Source organism: Pungitius pungitius, chromosome 4, assembly GCF_949316345.1.
Source record: "Pungitius pungitius chromosome 4, fPunPun2.1, whole genome shotgun sequence".
Taxonomy (NCBI): domain Eukaryota; kingdom Metazoa; phylum Chordata; class Actinopteri; order Perciformes; family Gasterosteidae; genus Pungitius; species Pungitius pungitius.
Window position 1 is genome coordinate 24309497 of NC_084903.1, and position 22721 is coordinate 24332217.

Genomic DNA, 22721 nt, shown 5'->3' on the forward strand with positions numbered 1-22721 from the left:
CATCCACCTTTATTTGTTCATTGAAGGTTCCTGTAAAACATGAAAACACACATCAGCGCAACAGCGCCAACTGTCGGTTGTTCTTCTGCTGAGAACCGGATGAAGCCGGTTCCGCGGGAGCTAGCTTAGATGTAGCCACCGCCGTTTGTAGCGCGCTGCTGTCATCACCGCTCTTATGCCAGCCTCAGAGGCAGCAAGGACAAATTATCATCATTCACAAATCCTCTATTATTTCCATCTATCGTTCTCCAGTTCCTGACATTTACATCAAAATGCTCGGCCTGTAAACTTAAAACTCTCTGTTCCCTTTAGGGCACCAAGGCACTTAGTGGACTACACATTCAACAACACATTGAACATCTACACATTGAAAAACACCTTTGTTTTCCATATTCTTGTGTTTTTCGTAGAGTTCTTTTGTGTGTGCATGGGTACATCTTCATTCAGCCTTGTACTTCAACGTCCCTTACAGTCCAGGGGCGCCACAAGGTGTGACCTGACTGAAGTGTTTATGTTTATGCTCCCACCACAGACGGCTTGCCCACTTCCTCATATGTCAGCATCCTTGGCGGACGCCGCTCTCTTTGTGGGCGGGTAGTCACAGGTCGCAGGTCAGGTTCCTCATGCGAGGCTTGGACTGAGTCTGGTTGTGATCCCTTTGAAGAGATCAGCAGCGCTGTTCCCTCCAGTTTCCAATGTTACAAGAGAAGGAGCCTTCACCCCCAATGGAGGCGAGCTAAGACGCCTTCGATGCTTTAACGTTACTGCCCCCTCCAAGGAGAAACGCCCGCCCCCCCAGTACAAGCAGCGTGTCCGCTGTAGAATTCCTCCTCGATGAGTAGGTCTCACCTAGTAGGTGTGAAAAGGGGGATTTGTAGAGTATTAAATATAATCATGCATGCAAGGGACTTAGACTAATTAGAGGAACGCCGGACCGGAAGGCTGCAGATCCTACACTGTAAAAAAAAAAGAGGTTTTTGTTCATTCAATTTCCCTAAGTCAGTTCAACTAAAAAGTTGAGTGGTGATCCACTTATAAATTCAACTGCAATAGTGTGAGCAACACAGATTTTGCAGTTGACTCAACTGTATAGACGTGTGGCCCCTGCAAAAGCGCGTAGGAAACCCCACGCAGCCACCAGCGGCTTAGCCTACAGCAGGGCTATTCAATTACAAATCCAGTTGGGCCAGATTTTTAAATCGAGAAAGGTTAGTTGGGTCATTTCAGCGGCGAAGCAAATTTTAAAACCAACACAAACAAATTTATTGAAAAACATTTATTAATTGTTTCTCTTTTGACTTTGGTCAGTTTGCACAGCAAAGGGTGCATAAAAAACAAAAGAGCTAACTGAACAGAATCTGAGGTAGCTCCTACTTTTTCCACTTACAAAAGAAAAGAAACTGACCTAGGCACCTCTTGCCTAGGCCTACCTAGGCTACATATCTGACCTATCTGAGTGCATAAAACTAAAAAGTGCACAGTAAGCAATTCACAATAACAACATAAAACGTTTCCTTTTGAAATAAAATAAACATCTTGCTCAAATTCGACCCATGCAGGAACATCTCAAAGTGCATAAAAATAAAAAGTGCACAGTGTGAGATGTGGGGTTCTCTGTGTGTGTCTTCTTGTATTTACTTTTTAGCTTGTAGAATAGATGTCCGCTTGTAGGACAGATGGCGTGACCGGATCGGTCCTTATAAGGCAGACAATGTGAAGTGGTGGAAGAGAGAGCACAGGAATAAATGAAGATAAAATATTATCTGAGATAAAACACCTGCGACCGAAGGGAGAGCCAGTTTGAACCCATTTTCAGAGCAAGGCCGAAGGCTGCAGGAGAGAGTACCAGACACTCATTGTTCGGGGAAGGCGTTTGTTACAGAAGGATGAACTGGGTTGAACCAACGTTCAAGGGCACCAGAGGGATTAAAACAGGTCAGAGTCAGAAGGCAGGCGGACTTTGGAAGGGATTTGCTTGCGATGCGTATTTCATTGTCTCCAGATATATCTGCGGAGAATTGCTCATGTACAACTTTTTCTCTTCTAAATAAATGTTAAACTTTTTAACTAATCTCCTGTAGTGGATTCTTCTAGTCAACCAACTCGGGTGGATAAGGAATATCCTAACAACAGTATTCACAACTTTAACTAACTACACAAGCTGCACACTGAGGGAACATATTTTACACATCCCACATTATATTGATGTAGGCTACATTTACTCTGCTGACTTAGTGGGAGAAGTGACATTTTTTGTTTTGAACGAGAGCAGTGACTTTAGGCTCGTAAGTTGTCAATGCAAATCCGGAGGCATTGATGGACAGTCCGTCAATCAGGGAGCAACGACAGTTGCTTTTTATGGAGTTCATGTGTGAAAAACCTGACTCACATGTGTATGTTGATCCAAACATACTGAGGATGACGATCGCTACTTTCTTAATGTTAGGGAACTGATGTACGTTGACATCTGTCCAAAACATTGCGGGCCCGTTAGTGCAAAGCTGCTGTGTCATGGTTACCGATGACTGCATGTCAACAAGTTCGAGTGTGAATTTGCCCTCGTCAATGGAAGGAACCACGTCCTTTGCCCGGGCGGATAAGTCCCCTTCTATTGCAACAGTGAACGGGTCTCTGGCAAAAACGGCCACCTCTGTGGGCAGAACAAGTCCATCCAATCGACCAGCAAAGTTCTTTTTCAGGCTCGCAATGAAATCTGTCATCACATCCGTGATTTCTGCGGGGGATGAGATGTATTTGCGGAGTGTCGGAAAATGGAGCATTCTGCTCAAATCAGTTGCGAAAAGGTCCAGTTTAACTTGGAATGCGCGCATCTGTCCCACAAGGTCGATGACAGTTTTGTCTCTGCCTTGTAGTCCCAAATTGAGATCATTCAGGTGTATGAAAGCAGGCATCAGCCATGAAGTTGTCGTTCAGTATACGACTCAAGTGCGTTTCTGCCTTTTTTTGCTTGCTGCTGCGGAGGAAAGTTATGATCTCCTCTCTGAGACCACAGAAACGCTCCAGTGCTTTGCCTTTGGACGGCCACCTCACGTCATTATGCAAAAGCCCCATCTGTCACAAGCATGCACACACACTTCATATCCAGACCATTGTCTTTAAAAAAAGCAGAAATTTTCCCAAAGACTATATCGCCAGTTGTGTGTCCTTCTAACGGCAGTAGGGTGAGCAGCTCCTCTCGGAAGCATTTGCCGTCAAAAAAACGGACATATATGCACAACTGAGCAGTATCAGTTTTGTCTGTGGACTCATCGACTGCTATAGACATAGTGTCAGCTTTCCTCAGGTCTCCTAACATCGTTTCATACACATCTGCAGCAAGAATTTCAACTCTCCGACTGTTGGAAGTATCTGACAGGGGTATGTTTGTTATAGCAGATGCCACGCTCGTTTTCATTTTATCGTCATTTATCACCTGATCCACGCTGGCCAGCATACAGTCCTTCACGGTTTCAGAGTCTGTGAATGGCCTTTTCTTTTTTGCCAATATCCAGGAAACACGAAGGGATGCTGCGGTAGCTCTTGGGCTGTAAATGACCGTACCATAGTAACACTGCTCCGGTTGTAAGATGCAATCAAACTCTGCACTTTTGCAGCCCTCTCTTGAGATCCCTCGGGAAAATTGGTGCGGAAAGTCTGGTGTTTTTCAGCGTGGTGCCGCCGCAGTTTGTTATATTCAAGTACTGCAACGCACTCATTACAAATTAAACACATCGGTTTGGCATTTGGATGTGGCGGTAAAATAAACAAGTATTTGTCAGTCCAGGCAGGGTTAAACCGACGGATTTTACGTTTCAGTGTTGAGAAAGACATATTGATAGTAATGTAGGCTACTGCCGGCACAGCACGCTCTGCATTGTTTACATGTTGGTAGTTTTGGCGGGACGCAGAATAACCAATCCCACTATGGCCACGCCAAGCCCCGCCCTACGAAGCAGTCAGGGGATGGGACCTGTACACGGACACCTGGCCAATCGTAGTGTGTGAATGCTATTGAAGGGCGGGTCTTGGCGTGGCCATAGGGGAGTGAAAATATCGCTGGCGGGACCCTATTTTCCCTTTTGTACTGTCTATTGCGGAACTACGGGCTGGGCCACTCTGAGGTTGCCTTCGGGCCGGATGTGGCCCGCGGGCCGCCACATGAATAGCCCTGTTCTACAGTGACACAAGAACACTCCATTTTGGATCAGGAGCTGCCAAGGTAAGAACGTTTCATCCTGCTTGTATTCATCGTTTGTTAAATTTAATCTTGAATAGGAAACTTGATAAATCGTATACATGGTGTACCTTGCTGCAGTAGTTTTAAGTGATTTAAAAAGCTATTGTTGATGGCCAAGTTTGCTTGCTAAGCTGTTAGTAAGCTAACGTTAGACTATAAACTTGGCGTTTTATAGTTTCTCTATTGCTGAGTGTGTAATTTTCAGCTCATAAATATTTTTCAAGTAGAATTTGCCAATGATAGCGCATGAATATTAACTTAAATCACTGATGTTAGTGTCCTTTACCAGACTCTGTTAAAGGGCAATGATAACTTTTAGAATCCATCAAGTAAGACGTCAATTTCAGTTTAACACCAATAAATCACCTGAAAACAATTTAGCATAATTTTAAACAATATTTTTATTGAAACTAAATACTGCACGAACTAGGAAACTGTGGCTAGACTTGTCATCTTTTAGGAGCGTTAATGGGGGGGGGGGGTCATTCACAGGAAAAGCCTTTTGTAAACTCCTGTAATCTTGTGCTTGAGCTCGTCCTTTTCAGCGTTTTCACTACTAATTATTAACCAATCATCCAACCATGTGTTAATTAAGGTAACTTAACGTGCATTTGTGTAATTAGCTGAACAGAAATTCATAAATACCCGTTTTAAACGGAAAGTTTTGTCAGCACACAAAATGTTGTCTTAGCCAGCAAACGGTTGCTTTGGCTGTTCAGTTTTGTATGGAGGACAAAAAATGACTTAAGTATAAATACATAATGTATAAATAAATACAGGAATAAATAAATGTGTACATAAATAAATAAATGTATTAATTAATGTGTAAATAAATAAATGTGAAGATAAATATATGAATAAATTAATCAAAGTTGATAATAAAACAGGTCATAAACAAATACATACCATTAATTTATTTCTACATTTCAGTTCTCCTACATTTATTCATTTATTTATTTATAGGTCTGTATCATATATTTATTTCTACGTTTCTGTTCTACATTTCCACATTTATTTATGCGTGCGTCTGCATATTTGATGAAATTGTACTTTCTTGTTTCTTGCAAATCACTAAAACAGGGTTAAGATTCTAAAAACCAAGCAAGTTGAACAGAACAAACAAAACAACTGAGGAAAACAGCAGAGAGTAAACCAAAGAAAACACAAGACTACAAAATATAAAATGGCAAAACAGCAGCAAGTTCTCTCTGTACGGCACTGGACCAAAGGAGGGTGGACTTTGTGTTTGTACAGAGTGTTTGTGTGAAGTAACAATATTGCCCCCCCCCAGTAGAAGTGAGTCCTGCTGATGAATGGTGCTCGGTGCGTTCATTGAGGCGGCAGGTTGCAGGTTGGATGGACGTCTACATTTAAACGGTGAGGACTGACTGGACGCTTTGTGGGACGACGTGTTGTTGAGTAAACGCTACAGACGTCTCCACAGGAGGGGGCTCATCTACTCGTGTGTGTGTGTCCAGTGAGGGGCCTCTGACAGGAGCCCAGTGGGGGGCCCTTAAGTTACCTGGTGGCAAATAGCACTGAGCGGTAAGGCCTCAGAGAGGACTCATTGGACCGTGATGCTGTAACAAGAGAACATCTGCAGTGGGGGGGGGATTGAGTGATGATACATGTGTGTGTAGGTGTGTGCTAATGACGAGCGCTGACACATGTCCTCATGTTCTAGTCCTTTCTAGGGTATTGTGTAGGTAGGGATGTGTCTATAGTCATACATGTAGATGAGTCACAGTCTGATGGAGGGAGAGGAGAAGCCAGCAGGAGGCCCTCAGACAGAGAGGGTGAGGAGCAAAGGTTGAGGAGATGTTGTTGGAACCATGATGCAGGTTTTGCTGGTTTTGTTCCTCTTGAGGGAAACAGCGGGTGAATTGGGACATGCAGTTCCTCCACATGAACACAGGGGGGCACATGACCATGAACCTGCACGTGAGTAAGTGCCTGCTAATGGGAACGGGTGATGATGGGAAGCAGCCAGTCAACGTGTCTGCATCCAGGTGGCGTCTCATACTGTAACCACAACATGTGATGGAATGCAAGGAAATGGAGCTTGGTGATTATATGCAGAGCTCGGATTAAAGATGACTTAAAGACACTCACTGGACAGTGGACATGTCCCCCCGTTCGCCCTGTAGTGTCTTAACCCATCCATGGAAATGTGTTGGGGCCTCTACAGACATGGAGACAGGACTCGTTGTGACACTGAGGGCTGCAGAAGGTTCGGGACGAGATGCTGCAGAGACAGCAGCTGTGGGACAAAGGTCTCACGTGTAGACGCTAGGAGACAGAATGAATTGACCTGAATGAGCCAGTTAGTCCAGCATCAACACAGCAGATAGAGGCAGAACATTGGAGAACATCAGGACCATCAGGTGCGTGGTCACAATGAGGGAGACACAACAGAGTCAACACAGCAGAGAGGGGGACTGGTGAAGGACGAGGAGGACAACAGTGGGACACCAGGAGGAGAGGGACGTAGTGAGGACTGAAGGAAATGTCCAAACTAACGTGTTGCATCGCCGCCTCGTTGGTGTCTTTCTGGGAAGAACTCGGTTTATTCGAGTGTTGTTGCTCCAATAAATGTGTGTGAAGTGAAGCATCAGATGTGCAGTGTGTTCTGTGTGTTACTCAGAGTCCCCGTGAGGACGTGTGGGTCCTCACCACCAGTCACATAGATGAAGTCAACCAGTGAGACAAGAACTAGAGAGTAGTTTAAACTGGGAACCAATGAGTCCACAAGGTCTTATCTTCAGGGTCCGGATCCGGACCGCGGTCCACCAGTCAGTGACCTCTGGTGTAGAGACACAGCGATGGAATCACAGGGTCACGTGACATGTGACCTTTGCTAGGAGCCAGATGATGGCATTGAAATGGCCAGTAAAACTACTGGTTTCCAGGAAGTGCTTCAGTGGTGAAACACTTCCTGCTTCCTGATGAGGAGGAAAACCCACGGACGCAATGATGTAAAAGGAACCTTCACATGACGCATCATGTTCAGCAGCTACAGCTACGAATGCTGGATGTGACTCACTCTGTCGCTCTAAAGTCAGGAGGAAATATTGTACAAACACCAGTTTACTGGAGAGATGAACGAGTGAGATGCATCATGGGAACATCCGTGTGTCCGTCAGTCATCATTTCAGCCCTCGTTAACCACGTGTCATCGTGGGGAGATCGAGGTCAGAGGTCACAGGAGGTGAAAAGAACTAAATGGGTTACAGTGGTTTTTAAAATAGTGTTTTTTATTAAAAGTACCCAACAAATTTTAACATAATTGAGACTTGCTACCTTATTATTTTGAATTATTTAACAAAGTCACATTCACACTTGAGTGTCTCTTACTAAGCAGGAAATGAACTTGCCACAGAATAAATGTGTTAATTATTAGCAGAATGTGTGATCATCACCATAAAGCTTCTCGTTCTCTCGTCTCATAGTTTATTAAACTGGTTTTGTTTCCTTGAACACAGCAGGTGACACAGACACATTTATCAAAGTGATCTTCATCATTTCATCTCTTTGTGTGATGACACATGAAAACTGATGCTTGTTGCGTGTTAGAACACACGTGTGCACATGTGAGGGAAAAGTCCTTCTCATGATGCTCACGTGTGCTTTTGGTGATTAAAGGTCACAAGTTGTCCTCTTTTCCTCATTCAGACAACTCTTAAAGTACTTTGTTAGAGTGGAACTAGTACTAAAAGTATCTGTGGAACACAAGTGTGTTTAGTTTGATTAATTACAAAATTCTTATTCAGGAGCAAGACCCTTAAGAACATAATATCATCAATTAAAATGCCATTACTGACAGAAATAAACACAATACTTGGGATTTAAGTCAAATCTTTTATTATGCAACATGTCTACATTACTTTAAGACAAATTTAGGTGAATCGCAAAGTACAAATTTAAGTAATATTCTTGTAAATTAAGTAAAATCCTTAAAATATAAAAGGAAAATTCCACAATGACAATGTTCTTTTGGAAAAGGCAAAATTCTTCATCTTAAAACAAATTGTATATTCATTGATTACTAAAGTAAATTTATAAAGAATAATAAACAAAATTCTAATAAAATATCCTTTTTTCTAAAATGATTGAACTGCTCAAGCTTTAAGTGAAACCCTGTAATTAGAAAGAAAAGTAAAAAACAAAAGTACAAAATGAAGTATATTTATGAATATTAATCATAAAAAAGCAAAAGGTAATTTCCTCAATCAAACATGAAGAATTTAAGATTTATGCAAAATCCTCTTTCAAGATTCTTAACACAAAATTTTAAAAAAATATACATAAAATAACACAAATGATTGTAAAAGCATTAAAAACAATAAGTAAAACAGTAAAATATGCATAAAAGTAAAATCCTGAATTACAAACTAAAGTAAAATCCTGCAGTGGAACAATAAGTGAAATTAGTGAAAGTGTTTTACTAAAGTAAGAGTTTTATGATGCGCTGTTGTTCTTATATTTATTATTATGATCATCTTTCATTTAAATGTAGTCCAGCTGTATGAATCTGTATCAATGAGTCATGTGACCCAGTAGGTGAAGTGATGATGTCATCACATCTGTTGATGACACCAGCAGGTTCTCATCATTGACTTTCATTGTACAGAAGGTAGAAGATGGATGTCAATGGTTCATGTCTGTCTGATTTAATGCATCACATTCACATTGTTCCTCATAGTCTTTGGTTTCTAAGGCTGCTTGGACTCTGCTAAACCTGATCTCAGGTCTACTTTATTCAACTTTATACCTGTGAGGTGTTTTAGAGCAGGAACCAATGGGCTTTGAGCTGAGAGCCACAGACAGGAAGTCAGAAGGTATGAAGAGAGAGGAAGAAACACAGGCTCAAATAAAGTCACATCATATTCCAGCCTTCATGCGTATGAAAGTGAGCTGATGCTGGTTGTGTGTTACAAATCCATCTGGATGTGAGAGGAGCTCCTTGGAGGAGCTACTCTGCTCCCTGAGCTCCTTCTTCTTCAGCTGCAGGAACACCCAGGTGATGATGATCCAGCTCAAAGTCCTCCCGTCTGCCCAGCTTCCGCCCCCTGGTGGTCTGGAGAGACATGACAGCACCTGTCTTCAGTTGACTAGTCACAGAGCTTCATGTGGTCCAACAGACGTGTGTCCGTACCTTACAGTAGAAGTAAAGGCCAACGTTCACCACCAGCAGCATCAGAGGCAGGAGGACCGCTTTGATGATGAGAGGTGTTGGATCTGCTCACACACATGGAGAGTGATCACATGACACCATGAGTCCACCAGCTCCCATGGAACCAAACACTGTATTACTCTGTGTTTACTTCATATTCACTGATTGAACTGTTCCTCTGCTTTATGGTCCATTAGAGACCTGTCAATCAGTGTGTAGCCCCGCCCTAAAGCATCACCTGCTTTATGGTCTATTAGAGACCTGTCAATCAGTGTGTAGCCCCGCCCTAAAGCATCACCTGCTTTATGGTCTATTAGAGACCTGTCAATCAGTGTGTAGCCCCGCCCTAAAGCATCCCCTGCTCAATGGTGTATTAGAGACCTGTCAATCAGTGTGTAGCCCCGCCCTAAAGCATCCCCTGCTCAATGGTGTATTAGAGACCTGTCAATCAGTGTGTAGCCCCGCCCTAAAGCATCTTCTGCTTTATGGTCTATTAGAGACCTGTCAATCAGTGTGTAGCCCCGCCCTAAAGCATCCCCTGCTTTATGGTCTATTAGAGACCTGTAAATCAGTGTGTAGCCCCGCCCTAAAGCATCCCCTGCTCAATGGTGTATTAGAGACCTGTCAATCAGTGTGTAGCCCCGCCCTAAAGCATCTTCTGCTTTATGGTCTATTAGAGACCTGTCAATCAGTGTGTAGCCCCGCCCTAAAGCATCCCCTGCTTTATGGTCTATTAGAGACCTGTCAATCAGTGTGTAGCCCCGCCCTAAAGCATCACCTGCTTTATGGTCTATTAGAGACCTGTCAATCAGTGTGTAGCCCCGCCCTAAAGCATCCCCTGCTTTATGGTCTATTAGAGACCTGTCAATCAGCGTGTAGCCCCGCCCTAAAGCATCCCCTGCTTTATGGTCTATTAGAGACCTGTCAATCAGTGTGTTGCCCCGCCCTAAAGCATCACCTGCTTTATGGTCTGTTTGACTCTAAATGGACCATAAATTACTACGTAAACATCATGTTGTGTAGAAGAAGACTTGAAACTAGAGATTGAGACCATGAACTCATGTTAGCTTCAGTTCTCAGAGGACCAGAGTTACCATGGTAACCAAACCTGCTCTGTCTTACAGCATATTGTTAGCTGACCCTTTATAGCTGTTGTTTAGGTTTGGTTACTCTTTGACATGTGTAACACAATGACAGGAGTCACAAAGTCATTCCAGAAACATCATGCATGGACTCTGTGGTCAGCTGATCATCTTCAGTCCGTGTGGACCAATCATCTTCCACTAAGCTGCATGTAAACAGTCAGCTTACCTTCCACAGAGACAGAGAGCAGACGGCTCTCAGAGGAGAAGTTATGAGAAAAAACATAGAGGTGATAAACACATCTGTAGCTTCCTTGGTGGGCGGGCTCTGCAGCAGGAAACAGGAAGTGGGCAGAGTGATTGACAGCTGGCTCGGTGTAGTTGTGTGCTGAGGTGAAGGAGAGGAAGGAGAGCTGGAAGGAGCCTCCTGGGTACTGTGGCTGGATGGAGCAGCAGATGGTGAAGGTGGAGCCCCTGAGCACCTGAGCCCCCTGCTGCTGGGCCTCGGAGACCCCGTACATGGAGGAGGACACAGAGATGATTGGCTGAAGCAGCAGGTCTGAAACAGAGAGATGAAGACAGGTCATGATTACCCTTCAATTAAAGAGACGGACCCTCAATAAGGAAGTGATGTCACAGACAGACAGTACATAGATGATGTCACTGATGGACTCACCTGAGCAGGTGAGATCCACGATGGAGGAAGAGGAAGTTGATGTTATACACTCCCTCACAGCAGATCCAGACTGTATACAGACATAGTGAATCCCCCACACAGATCTCTCTGAGGACTCCACTCTGTGTCTGATAGAAACAGCAGAGCCACAGTCCAGATCTCTACAGGCAACATCTGCTCCCTTTAGGTTTATTCCATAGTGATATACTGGTCTCCATTCTCCTTGATTCACCTCCAGTGTACCTTCACAGCGACTGGCTCCTCCCACCAACCTCACAGGTTCTGAACAGAAACAAGAGAGTCGTCAGTAGAAGAACAAAGTGAGTTTCAGTAGAACAGAAATGAAGCAGATCAAAGCTGCAGCTCCTCTTCTACCTGAGCAGGTGAGTCCAACAGCTTTACCAGGTGAGCAGGTGTTTCTCTCTGAGCCTGAGCTTCTACAGTCCAGGAGAGCAGACTCATGGCCTCCACACTGGAACCCTTTGGTCCACATTGGAGCCTCCACTTCTCCATAGAGCGCCCCCCGGAGGACTGAAGGAGCCCCACAGCCAAGCTCCCTACAGACCACCTCTGCATCCTGCTGGTCAAAGTCCTCTTCACACACTGAGGACCACTGGTTAGACTGGTTAGACCTCACCTCCAGTCTGCCTGAGCACAGACCAGACCCACCCACCAGCCTGATGGAGTCTGGAGAGAAGACAGAAGATGAGAGAGACACATTAAAGACATCTGTTGCTAAGTGGGGATCTACCCACTGAATCCTGGTCCCTGGGGGGTCAGGTGAGGGGCAGTCTGGGTCAGGGGCTGTATGGGGGGGGAGGCAGCATGACGGAGCTAACGTTATAATAAGAGCAGTTTGTTCTAAAGTCTCATGTGACTTTAACAACACGACATCGGTTACCAATGTCACGTAACTTAGGATATACAATGTGAGGCCCTTCAATGGAAGTTGTGTTATGTTAAGGAAGTTGTAATTCTTACAGCTTTCTATTCATACTTCATCACCTCAGTGGAGGCTTTAACTCAAAGCTCCAGTGTTGGTCAACTTGATCCTGGACCAGTAGATGAAGGTCAACCACTGGAAGGCTGGAACCTCTTTCTGCTTCTGCTTCTTGTGTCGATGGACTCGTTTCACTTCATGATTCTAAAAGGTTTGAAGGTGTTGCAAAGCAATTCACCTCCAGACCACCAGGTGGAGTCACGTGTTTTGTTGGAGACGACCTACAGAGTGACGTCTTTGTGTGGAACTCGTTGGTTTGTTTATTTATTTATCAGACTGCTTTTCATGGCTTTTCTTTCATGGACATATTTGTTCCGTATTTTCCTCCAACTTTGTTCACCCATCAACCGGCAAACCGACGTGTGCAGAGATGTCCCTCCATGAATCGGAGGCCATCATCACGTCCTTACAGTCCCCCAATGACGGGTTGTATCAGTGTTCATATTTACGGATTTCTTCAGACAAAAACTCTTCAAACTGATTCATTCTCTCAAAAAAAATCTTAGTTTTAATAATGGAATGATTCTATGAAACCAGAAATGTGAGCCTCCTGAAAGGATGCAGTCAGCAGACCAATCACAGCCCTGCGAGCTGCGGGAGGCTCGCAAAGCTTTTGATGCAAGTTTATAAAAATGTGTCGATGCAGGAAAGCAGCAAGAGGGGTGAAAAGGCAGCAAGGGGCTCTGTGTGCGAGTCCTTGTGTTTCTCTGAAAACACAGAAGTATAAACTAGGCTTTTGTTGTTGTTTGATTGTTAACCTCCTGTAGCAGGTGGCACCATGGGGTGGCGCTGTGGGGTCAAGGTAGTGCACCTATAAAAGGGGAAGTGGCACTTTGCCATGAAGTGCCAGTTTCCTGTTGGGTGGCCAGGGTATGGTTGGGCCTCCAGTAGTGGTGAGAAAGCTCCATTCTCTCTTGATTTGTAAATATATTTGTTCTTTCATATGTATTAATAGATGGTATGTTTTAATGGAGTTTGCATGACAGGATCGGGAGGAGAGGCACTGATCCGGGCAAAGAGGGAATGAATGCGTGTGAGAGTTTGATGCAGCAGGTATGTTGGGTTTTTAAATTAAATTAAAGTATGAATTAAAGTTTGTTGTTGGTAAGTGTGTTCCAGTTATTATCCTGCTACTTGCTGTCCTTTTGTTAGTTTTGTTTTCAGCGGTTAGTCCGCTCCTGGTCCATTGTATTTTGTTTTAGACAGAGCGGACTAACCACTTTAAGTTTTTGTTTGTTTTCTGATCACTTTCCCCACATTTCAAGGTACACCTCCTGCAGTGCTCCGGGCAAACCCTGACCTATGGTGTGAACTGAAGGGGGGGTGTTTGCAGTGTGTGCCGTGATTTGCCGTGGTTGGCCTTATACACCGGTGTGCTGTGCCGTGTTAAGCGGGTTTGACCGCGGTGTGTTGCAGGGTAACTCTGGGCGCTCGGAGCCTGCAATGTGTCTGTGTATGTGGGGTCGGATTAGACCCATTTGTAATAAATAATATTAAACTATATTCGGCTTCCGTTTTTATATTTATAAGTTAACACTCCCACCACTTAAGGGGGCGGAGCTATGTTTCAATTACAAGGTGCATATAATCAGAAGGATTACCTGCCACAGGTGTTGGTGCTTTGGAGGCCAATAGTTGTGTGAGTGTGAGTGTGGAAGGTGGAAGGTGAGCGTGGAACAGTCAGCGTAGAAGAGAGACGTGAAGAATATGTTCGGATCCCTTCATGGTGTCAGGAGTGTTCTATTCTTTTCATTTATGTGAAGGAAAGGTGGACTTTCACAAAACTGAGGTGTATGTTTGGAGATCAAAATAAAGGACAATTAGAGACTATTTGAGACGTCTCCAGGATTATTTCATGTGTCAAAATGAACTTCACACCAGTGACAGGGACCTTACTTTCTGACAGGCCAAAGGGTCACTACGACCAGTTTCACTATTCAAGACGTCTCTGAATCTGTCACCAGTTCTCTGCTCACTCAAGAACTAACAAAGTTAACATGGCCACCCAGCTGGGACGCACACAGGACGGCGTGAGGACACACAACCAGGACGTGGATGAAAACAGGACATTTCATCCAGAAGAATTCAAAGTGTGGAGTTTAGTGGGGCTTTTGAGTCTTTCCTCAACACACAACAAACTACGTTCATCTCAACATATATAACCTTATTATATGATAATTATATTGGACATTTATGTGGATATGAGGGCTGTAAAATAGTCTTTTAATGCAATGATTGCCCCCATCTCACCTTCTTAACCAGTTGGGCACAAGCCAGCAGCACAACATTAAAATGTCCTCACAGTGTCCATAAACAGGCCCTAAAAACACAAGTCACCATCACTGCCATCTTCTCCCCAAACACTGTGTCCTGAGTTGGGAGAAGCTCATTAGATCCACTGATGTGTGTCTGGTTTAAAATGGTGATTTGATTCCACAAAGCAGTCAGAGCAGCAGACTCAGTAGATCTGCTTCAAGAGGAGATGGTGTTATTTCACACAGGTCAAGAGGTCATTCTGTGTGAAGGCGGCCCACTGGTGGAACGCTGCAACACGTACCAGACCTTCACGTGATCTTCAGGATCAGGTGTGCTGTCTGTCCTGCTGCATTCTGCAATTTGTGCATTTGTGTTGTTCTTTGTCTGTGTGTGTGTGTCATGTGCTTCAGTGGTTCACTGTGTGTGTGCTTCCCCTGTAGGTGTGTGTGTGTTCTGCCTGCAGGCTGCAGCCTCTTATGGTCGCTCTACTCTATTGTCCTACTTCTTTACCTGTGGGATGGTTTTGTTTGTACATTGTGTCTTGTTTTAATATTCATTTTATTTTAGGAGGCCTTAAAAACATCTGGCTGAGGACAGCAGATGTAAATGAGCCTCTGACTAACTTACAGTACACCTGTTGATTAGTGTGCACAGTCCCTGCAAAATAAATGAATAAATAATTAACTATTGAAATGTGCTCATAGTGATGTTTCACAGGTACAAATAACCCTGCTGGTTTAAATGTTTATTACAGAGAATATGTAAGTAACTTGTGATATGGAGTTATATTAAACATGTGGGAGGCATCATTGTACCTGTAATAACGCCTCTCACATTTAACTCCTACAGTCTGGCTTCAGTTCACCTTCTGAGTCTCTAAATGTTGGATCACATGGGTCAGAGTCTCAGTCCAGGTGATCTCCTCCTCCTCTTGGCTTTGTTTCATAGGTCACAAGGTGGAATAGAAAGAGATTCTCTCTGGTATGAATGAAGAGTTATGGGACTGACTGATGGAACACAACTATCCACACCTCAGAAGATGGGCCTTGACCCTGATGAAGAAACATGTCTCCACTTCAGCATCACCAGGTGCTGAGCCAGTAGAGGTAAAGATGCAGAAAGTCCTGTTAGAAAGCAGACCACGTGGAACCTGAAGGTCCACTGGATGAGGAAGGGACAGGTGAAGGCTCATGAAGGGAGAGAGCCTCCTCAGAGAGGTGATAGATTCACAGTGTGTAGTGAGGGAGGGACTGGACCAACACACAGGAAGTACATGACACATAGATGATGTCACTGATGGACTTACCTGAGCAGGTGAGATCCAGGATGGAGAAAGAGGAATCTGACCTTATACACTCCCTCAGAGCAGATCCAGAATGAACACAGACAGAGTGAATCCACCACACAGATCTCCATGAGGACTCCTTTCTATCTCTGATAGAAACAGCAGAGCCACAGTCCAGATCTCTACAGAGAACATCTGCTGCCTTCAGGTTCCATCCATGGTAATCTACTGGTCTCCATTCTCCTTGATGTTTCACCTCCAGGGTTCCTTCACAGCGACTGGCTCCTCCCACCAACCTCACAGGTACTGAACCTAAACAAGAGAGTCGTCAGTAGAAGAACAAAGTGAGTTTCAGTAGAACAGAAATGAAGCAGATCAAAGCTGCAGCTCCTCTTCTACCTGAGCAGGTGAGTCCAACAGCTTTACCAGGTGAGCAGGTGTTTCTCTCTGAGCCTGAGCTTCTACAGTCCAGGAGAGCAGACTCATGGCCTCCACACTGGAACCCTTTGGTCCACATTGGAGCCTCCACTTCTCCATAGAGCGCCCCCTGGAGGACTGAAGGAGCCCCACAGCCAAGCTCCCTACAGACCACCTCTGCACCCTGCTGGTCAAAGTCCTCTTCACACACTGAGGACCACTGGTTAGACTGGTTAGACCTCACCTCCAGTCTGCCTGAGCACAGACCAGACCCATTCACCAGCCTGATGGAGTCTGGAGAGAAGACAGAAGATAAGAGAGACACATTAAAGACATCACACACTAAACAAAGAGGGTGTGTCCATGAAGATAGAGAGCTCTGATTGGTCCACAGGTCTCATCTATAAAACACAGCGTAGGTTCCACACTAGATGTTTGCATATGTTCAAAGGAGGAAGTTCACGTGTGTCAAATATATTCAGATTAATTGAGCTTTTTTTTAACCCCTTCCTCTGTCCATCAGGACCAAGACGTCCCCCCATAGAAACAGCTTCTTCACCTCATCAGTTTGTCTCATGAACCAAGTGTGAGTCCCTCACTGACCCAGACACTACATCCCACATTCACACAGTCGTCCACCATAGAACCTTTGGATCCTAAATCCACCACTAGAAGCAACATCTCTTCCAAGTTGGCTTTTCCTTTGGCCCGTGTTCAAAGGAGTGAGTAGGCCTCACTTTAAATCCAAGCACACTGGTGTTTTACAGGCTACACAACTCCACTCGGTGGGAGAAGCGCACACTGAACCCCTGAACCCAACTACACACATGCACTTCCTGGAGTCCGGTGTCTCGTAGCGCGCATACAGAGCCAACATAACCCTTTACCACCATCATCTACAGCCCCTATTTACATTCTGTTGTTGTTACCAAGCAGGGAGTTCAGGTTCAGTTTGTTCACCTGTTCACCACCTGGACATCACAGCTGGAATGCAGCTGGAAGCATTGAAGCGTTGAAAAGTACACAAACTGATGAACTAAACACATCAGAACTCAACACTGATGATGAATTGAGAGGCTGCAACTTGTTATGAGAAGTTCTGTAGTGGAAAGCCGGTTTATTGGAGCCACTTTACTGATAACTTGTGTTTAATAATCATGAGACGGCTCCCACACATCTGCACAAGTTGTGATTTGATTTCACAGGTTGCACTTTACACACACTCTCAGAAAGGATGTGTTAAAATCATACACACTTCTTGTGTTAGTACAAATTCAACACATGTTGTGTTGAATCGTCACTAATACATCATGTGTTAAGTAATTGTTCAATTGAGTTTCACGCTGCGCTCCCACTGCCTTGCGTCATTATTTAAAAAAAACACAACACACTCCAGTCCAACGGGTGGCGGTAATGCGGCTATAAGTCAACTCCCGCTAACTTCTAAAGAAGACCTACGTTCCTTTGGCGTTGAGTTGCTGAGGCAAGGAAAAACGAAGACAGGTAACGGTAAGTTAGTTATCAATACGATTAATGCTGTTGAAATGTAGAGAGCATTTTCGAAAATGGAAAACGGTAATGACTCGACAAGTTATTTTAACTAATGTAAGATATCATTAAATAACTTTAGAGACGTCAATATCTTGTTACTGCTATCTCCGTACTGGCGTTTCATTACTAGCGAACGTAAGCTAGTGTCCTGTGTTTTTGTTACCTGTGAAATATGGACTGAGCTGAAGTCATGTTATTATATGGGTCTACATCTTGTCTGATGCAGTCAACGTTAGCGTGATAGATGCTGTCGAGGGTCAAAGGCTGCTGGACCGCCCGCCCGCCACCCCTGATTGTTAAACAAAATTTGACATCGAGCTAACGTTAAGTGCTGCTAATGCTAACCCACTAATAGATTAGTATTGTAGCCGACATATATTCAGTTACTGAAACGGTTAAATTAACAAAAGCAATGTTTGTGGTAGACCGCAATATATATTCATGTATACACTGTTATGCGGGTTAGTGTTATGTTTTCAAAATAATTAAGTTAGCAGTCAAGTGCTAAAGGCGGGAAAATGAATATTGCATAGCTAACGTTAGTTGGGCCGTTGGGCCGAGGGTGGGGGAGGGTTTTTCTGACTTTTTCAACATGGGGAGCGGGATAGGTGTGCGCCTATTGATTGTAATGGTAGGAGAAACACTGGTATATCTCACATGTTAAAAATACTATTTCTGTCAGTTTCCAAATTGAAGCCAAGGGGCAATTTGTTCATATTTAATCCAAAAATTCACCATCAGCCATTTTTTTCTTTTACAGCATTCAAATGGAAGGGAGTGAGGCTCCCAAGACACTTGCAACAGTGTTCCTAGATGGGACCGAGATCTGCAAAAAGATGCTTCAGCTGACCTCTATTGCAGACATTCGTGATGCCTGCAAAAGCTCATTGACTTGCAATGCAGAATGTGATAGAATTCTAAAATTTAACATAGATTTTAATGAATACATTGACGCGGACATCAATGGCAATGTCGGAAATTTTGACAAATATCACATTTTGTTCAAGTCAATCAAGCCAAAACAACCTGGGAAACAGTTGGTATGTACGTATATTTAATAGTCTTGTGAAAACTGTCAATTACTAGCCAACTGTTAGCTATTTGTTGTTCTGTATCTTATGGACTATTTTGTCTACCAAGGAACTAACCCAGTAGATAAGCATTGTTTTCTCCACCATTACTGAGAAATAGTTGTAGCCTGTAAAAAGTTAAAATGAAAAAATACATAATGAGGCCTTGGATGCTGATGTCTCAGCAGACATTTAATATACAAATAGTTATTTTCACAGAGATCAAGTTGTAATATTGGAAGATTGTTGGAAGATGTAATGTATAAGTGCCGTACTATTATACAGCTGTGAGGGGAGAATCTGATTCATAATGGAACTCTATCATCTTAGTGATTGTATATTGTTTCTGATCAATTAATGACATTTTCTTTTGAAGGCTGAACCACCGGGTACAGATGCATCTGATTCATGTGGTCAATTGGAGGTATGGTTCTTGATAGTTGCATAGGTACTAGTATTGATAAATATTGGAATGATGTTAGTGCAAATGGTTTTCCATTAAATAATAATTTAACTGTTGAATAATTCATCTTGCTCATGGAAGTTGGATCTATTCTGCACCATAGGGTCAGGGGGTGCTCTTGTTTAAGTGGTGACATCTTTTCCTTTTTAAAGGCTGAGCACTTGAGTTCCTGTACAAGTCATCCAAGCAGTCAACTGGTATGTGCTGATACCATGGTAAAATATTTAGTGACCTATTGTTGTTCAATCCAGCATGGGGGGACGTTTGGTTTGTGTCAGATGTTTAGGACCATTGCATGTAAAATTGAATTCTTTCTTTGTTATTTGCCTTCACAGAATAGTCAAGGACAAATTGATGGTGCGCATGGATTTAATGCCGCCAGTCTGACAGCACTCATTGAGAGTAAGGCCCCAAGTGTACTTGCCGAATATGAACAATCCGGGACACTCTCTGTGACCTCCAGAAAACTTGTTGTGAGGATAAGTGTCAGTGATCTGGTGGAGCGAAGGGGATTGTGAGTTCATTTAACGTTTTTCCCTTTTTCCTGGAGATTATGAATGCAATGAAACAAAAATATGTGTTCTCTATAAAAGCCTTGTATAGTTTTCTATTTTTTCAGGCCTTAATTCCACTATTTTCTTTCAGTTATCCTTCAAGTGCTGACAAAGAGATTTTGGCTAAAAGCCTAATAACAGTCTTCCCATCACTAAAGATCAAGATACAAGAAGAGAATGAAGGATTTGTAAGTATAAACAAATGTCTTACAGCAAAATACTGTTTGCATTATATTTACTCAAACCTTTTGGCAACCTAGTTATAAGGCCACTGTTATAGAGATAAGTATTGCACACCTTGGTTTTAGAGAGTGACTCAAATGTTTTTGATGCAACAGAATTTGGGATTTGAAATTTCCCTTTTTATTTAACTTCATTCAGGAGCACTTTTATGACCCGGTGTCTCACTGTGGGTTCATCGAATTGAAGCTGAGAAACCTACGAAGAACCCTCCATGATGATCAGCGACGCTATCGCAAGCGCGGGAGGTCTAGTAATACCTCTGGAGTTAGTATAACACTGCAGGTGATTGCAGATGGGGAAGAAGAGTCAATCAAGGAGTGGATAACCTCTACTAAAAGGATGAGACCCTCTCCTGAGAACATTGCATCTATCAAAATGGGCATGGAGAAAGCCTTCACCAATTGAAGACTCTGGATCACGACCAAGTCGCCAACCGTGGCTGAGGTTTTTCAGCAGTACCCTTGCTTTGTGGACATGCCATACTTGGTAAGTAATCAGCATATTGGATCGTAGATGCACATCTAAACTTAGACTACTATATTTTTTTTAATACTACTATAAATACCCTTTCACTGCTTTTAATGATACATTAATCTGTGTTTCAAAATGGTTGTTTCTCTTTTTATATCATTGCTGTATTATCTGCTACTTTCCAGTTGGATGCAGAGTTTGGAAAAATGTTCCCCGGGAAGGAAGACCTATTCCTTCGGAAATGGGAAGGACATATTGTTCCAAAACTACTGAAAGTGGCTACACTTGAAAATGACCCACATGTCTTGCCAGCTAGTGAGGAAATTGATGGTAAGTTATGTTTCATGCATATTGGATACAGTCAACGTGTTTTATTTTTAATTTGGCAGTCACTAGGGACTATGCCATATTTTATCATAAGTGTCTATGGGATATCCGGGGGGCTTCTTCGTAACCATACATTACTATTTAAATTTAAAGAATTATAAAATCAGAAAATCAGTCTAGTTCAAGTGTAATTTAAATGTCTGATTCCTCTACAACAACAATGGCTCATCTTTTTCTATTGTGATAACTTTGTCTGAGATGGCATCAGTAATCATATATAGTATATCCCATTTTTTTTCTGCTTAGAGTTACTTTGCTTCAGAGCCCTTCAGATGCTCACACACTATTTGCCTCCTACCGCGTCCGGAAGGGCTAAAGGATGGGCCAAATGCAGTGTGAAATCGGCCCTTTCGTACATCTTGGACTTAAAACCGGTAAGAAAAGCAGCTTTGGTTCTATACGGTAATATTTTTATCCAATCCCAAGTATCAACACGTGCTAATCCATCTTTTACATGTACACTGTATGCTACAGTATTACAATTTTAGCATTGTGATTTTCACATATATGTTCGGAATTTTGTGTAAAACATGACTTGATTATATTTTGTTTTATATCGTGAATTTAGACAGACATTTGTGTACTATGATATAAGAAACTCAAAATGTCATATACTTGTGCTTTCCCAGACTGGAACAAGCATCCCAAGCCTTCTAGAGGGATCTCCTGAGGAAGCAGTGGGAGTCCACCAGCCCAAGCTTGTGTGTTTAGGGCACCCCAGAACACCAGCTCAGTATGTGATCATTGCAAAGAACGACAATGTCGCCATCCCCCTTCAAGACGAAGGTTTAACATGCGCCATTGACAAGTTGTTCAAACTTTTCTGGGTTTGCAACATGGCATATCCTGCCCAACTCGAATCAGTCTATAGTTTCTTTGAGTATGTTTATGACATGCCCATCTCATGTAGGAAGAGATCAAAAGTTGTTGAACTTATTGCAAAGCTCCAGGCAGTGTTGTAAGTTCTAACTTTGATTATCACTTGTATGCATATGTTGTGAAGCGGAATGATGATAATGCTATAATATATAGCAGACATCAGACCATTAGACTTGCTGTCATCTTTCAGTGGAAACCAACTCCATGAGAATCCTATACAAATTGATTGTTTAAATGTGCATTACCTAAGTGCAAGACATATACCAAAACCCACAACTTGTAACACAAAAATGCATGCAGCTGTTCAGTGATCCTGCAGATTTATGTGTGTAGCCTGATCTTCTCTGCTTTGGATTCAGAATTCAGATATTCAGAAGTAGCTCATTTGGGTTCAGTTTCTGTGACGTGATGCTTGGAATTTTTTGTTTAGTTGGATTTTACTTTATACTAGGGGTGTCAAATGATTAAAAATTTTAATCAAATTAATCAGAATTTTCAGTGGATTAATCATGATTAATCACACCTGAATCCTAACCATTTTTTCTTTCTGAAATGCATACTAAAGATAAATAACAGGACACAGATACATAATTATCATTATTATTATCATAATTATTATTTTTTACATAAATATATGTTATTGATATTTGATTTTTTAATTCATTCCAGAAAATAATCAAATCAATGTTATTTGATAAGTTAGACTGATTTCCCTGCATGGCTCTAGAAGGGTCTCGAGCCTCTGCAGTTTATCCCACTCTGCTGCGAGTTTGTGCTCCTGCGATGACCAGACATGACCAGACATGTCAACCCTCCCGATGTTTCAAAGCCCCCCCCGAAAATCTCCCGGACCGACCTTTCTCCCGATTTCCACCCGAACAACAATATTGCTGCACCACCCGTCACTGGGCGCGCCGTTTCAGACCGAACAATAATAAAGGTTACACCTTGAAGTCGAGCGCGGCGATTAGAACGAC

At 43.0% G+C, this 22721-nt stretch overlaps 1 protein-coding gene across 2 annotated transcripts; it reads left to right on the plus strand.

Moving 5' to 3' along the window:
* The first annotated feature begins 17427 nt into the window (after positions 1 to 17427).
* LOC134127350 (uncharacterized) lies at positions 17428 to 22073 on the plus strand. Of its 2 annotated transcripts, none has more exons than XM_062562044.1 (10): positions 17428 to 17629; positions 18438 to 18717; positions 19124 to 19171; positions 19363 to 19407; positions 19546 to 19724; positions 19856 to 19952; positions 20146 to 20493; positions 20664 to 20808; positions 21112 to 21239; positions 21495 to 22073. In XM_062562044.1, the coding sequence occupies exons 2-7, from the start codon at positions 18445 to 18447 to the stop codon at positions 20410 to 20412; spliced, it is 909 nt and encodes a 302-aa protein (XP_062418028.1). In that variant the 5' UTR covers positions 17428 to 17629; positions 18438 to 18444; the 3' UTR covers positions 20413 to 20493; positions 20664 to 20808; positions 21112 to 21239; positions 21495 to 22073. The 2 variants fall into 2 exon arrangements, with proteins under 2 accessions (XP_062418028.1, XP_062418027.1); XM_062562043.1 differs by having other exon boundaries at positions 17428 to 17635; positions 21495 to 22072.
* The last annotated feature ends 648 nt before the right edge of the window (positions 22074 to 22721 follow it).